Source organism: Lipotes vexillifer, unplaced genomic scaffold (genome assembly GCF_000442215.2).
Source record: "Lipotes vexillifer unplaced genomic scaffold, Lipotes_vexillifer_v1.1 scaffold575, whole genome shotgun sequence".
Lineage (NCBI taxonomy): Eukaryota > Metazoa > Chordata > Mammalia > Artiodactyla > Lipotidae > Lipotes > Lipotes vexillifer.
Window position 1 is genome coordinate 730,039 of NW_006780198.1, and position 1,377 is coordinate 731,415.

General features: G+C 56.0%; 1 protein-coding gene across 1 annotated transcript in view; it reads right to left on the minus strand.

Annotated features, from left to right (window-relative positions):
- The window catches only part of CHD5 (chromodomain helicase DNA binding protein 5), a 53,332-nt gene that overhangs the window by 899 nt on the left and 51,056 nt on the right, over positions 1 to 1,377 (minus strand). The window contains exon 37 of the mRNA XM_007453281.1: positions 795 to 990. Coding sequence (XP_007453343.1) covers positions 795 to 990 — 196 coding nt within the window. The remainder of the gene's footprint in view (positions 1 to 794; positions 991 to 1,377) is intronic.

Sequence of the window (1,377 nt, forward strand, 5' to 3'; positions counted from 1 at the left end):
ACAGAGTCCAGGGATCCTCGCGTGAGCTTGGCTCACCCCCTCCCCCTAAGCAGCCTGGGAACTTCCTCAGGATTTGGAGCACGAGGGTCGAAGATGTGAATCCCGGGAGCCCTTGGGTAACTACTACACCTCCCCGAGCACCGACTCTAAAATGGGACGAGAAACCTCACCACTTAAAAGATGTTACAAGAATTAAAGAGAGAACGTATTTAAAGCACATTGTCATAAGTTGGGAGACTGGGACTGACACATACACACGACCACATAAAAAATAGATAACTAACAAGGACCTACTGTACAGCACAGGGAACTCTACTCTATACTCTGTAATGACCTGTACGGAAAAAGGATCTAAGAGAGAGTGGACATGTGTATATGGATAACTGATTCACTTTGCTGTACACCTGGAACTAACACAACATTCTAAACCAACCATACTCCAATAAAAAAAAAATTTTTTTTAATTTTAAAAAGGTCCTCTCCTCTCTCACTAAAATAAATAAATTAATTAGTTAATTTAAAAAACATACTATCAAGGCTCGATAAACGAGCTTGTACAACTGAATAGTCTTCCACGTCACCTACCCCCTGCCCAGGACCTGCACGGCGCTGACCTTCCGAAAAAGGCTAGAAAAGCAAGGGCCTCACTTTCCCCACAGGTAAGAGCAGAGGCTAGATGACAGCCTGTCCCATCTGATGTCCTGTCCCCAGCCCCACGCCCCCACCTGGGGGGCACGAGCCGCTGGGCAGGAGCAAGGTGGGTGGGCCCCCCTCCAGGGAGCGCCCTCGCTCACCCTTGTGCAGGACGGCATTGGCAGGCTTGTTCCCGGCGAGGGACTCCTTGGACAGGTGCTGGTGGCTCTCGGCAAGGCACTCCACCTCGGCCAGGCGGGCATTGAGGGCCATGGCGGGGTGGTTGGGGTCCTGGGTCATGTTGAGGTACGCGGCCCTCCGGAGTTGCTCCTCGATGACCAGCGCCTGCTCCAGCAGCTGAGGGGGCGTGGGGAGGGGAGGGACTGAGCCCTGGCCTGGCCCCCCTCCGCCAGCACCCACCCCCGCAGGCCAAGGCTCTGGCGGAAAGCAGGGAAGGAGGACACACCCCCTCACCTGGCTGTCCACCCTCTGGTCCACCCCTTAGAGCCCGCCCCAAGCTGAGTTCTCTGCACCCATCACCCAGGGCAGGGACACTCGCCCAGTGGGGCCAGAGCAAGGACCCAGCACCTGCTCGTTGATGGACTAAATGACTCCCTTTCCTGGACAGTCTGGCCCGCGATCGGATATATACAGGGTGCGGGGTGGCTGCCCGCTCATTTCCTTGCCCCAGACCTTCACGTAACCTGCCCCCTGGCAGCACCCCGCCCCCAGCCCCTGGCAGCA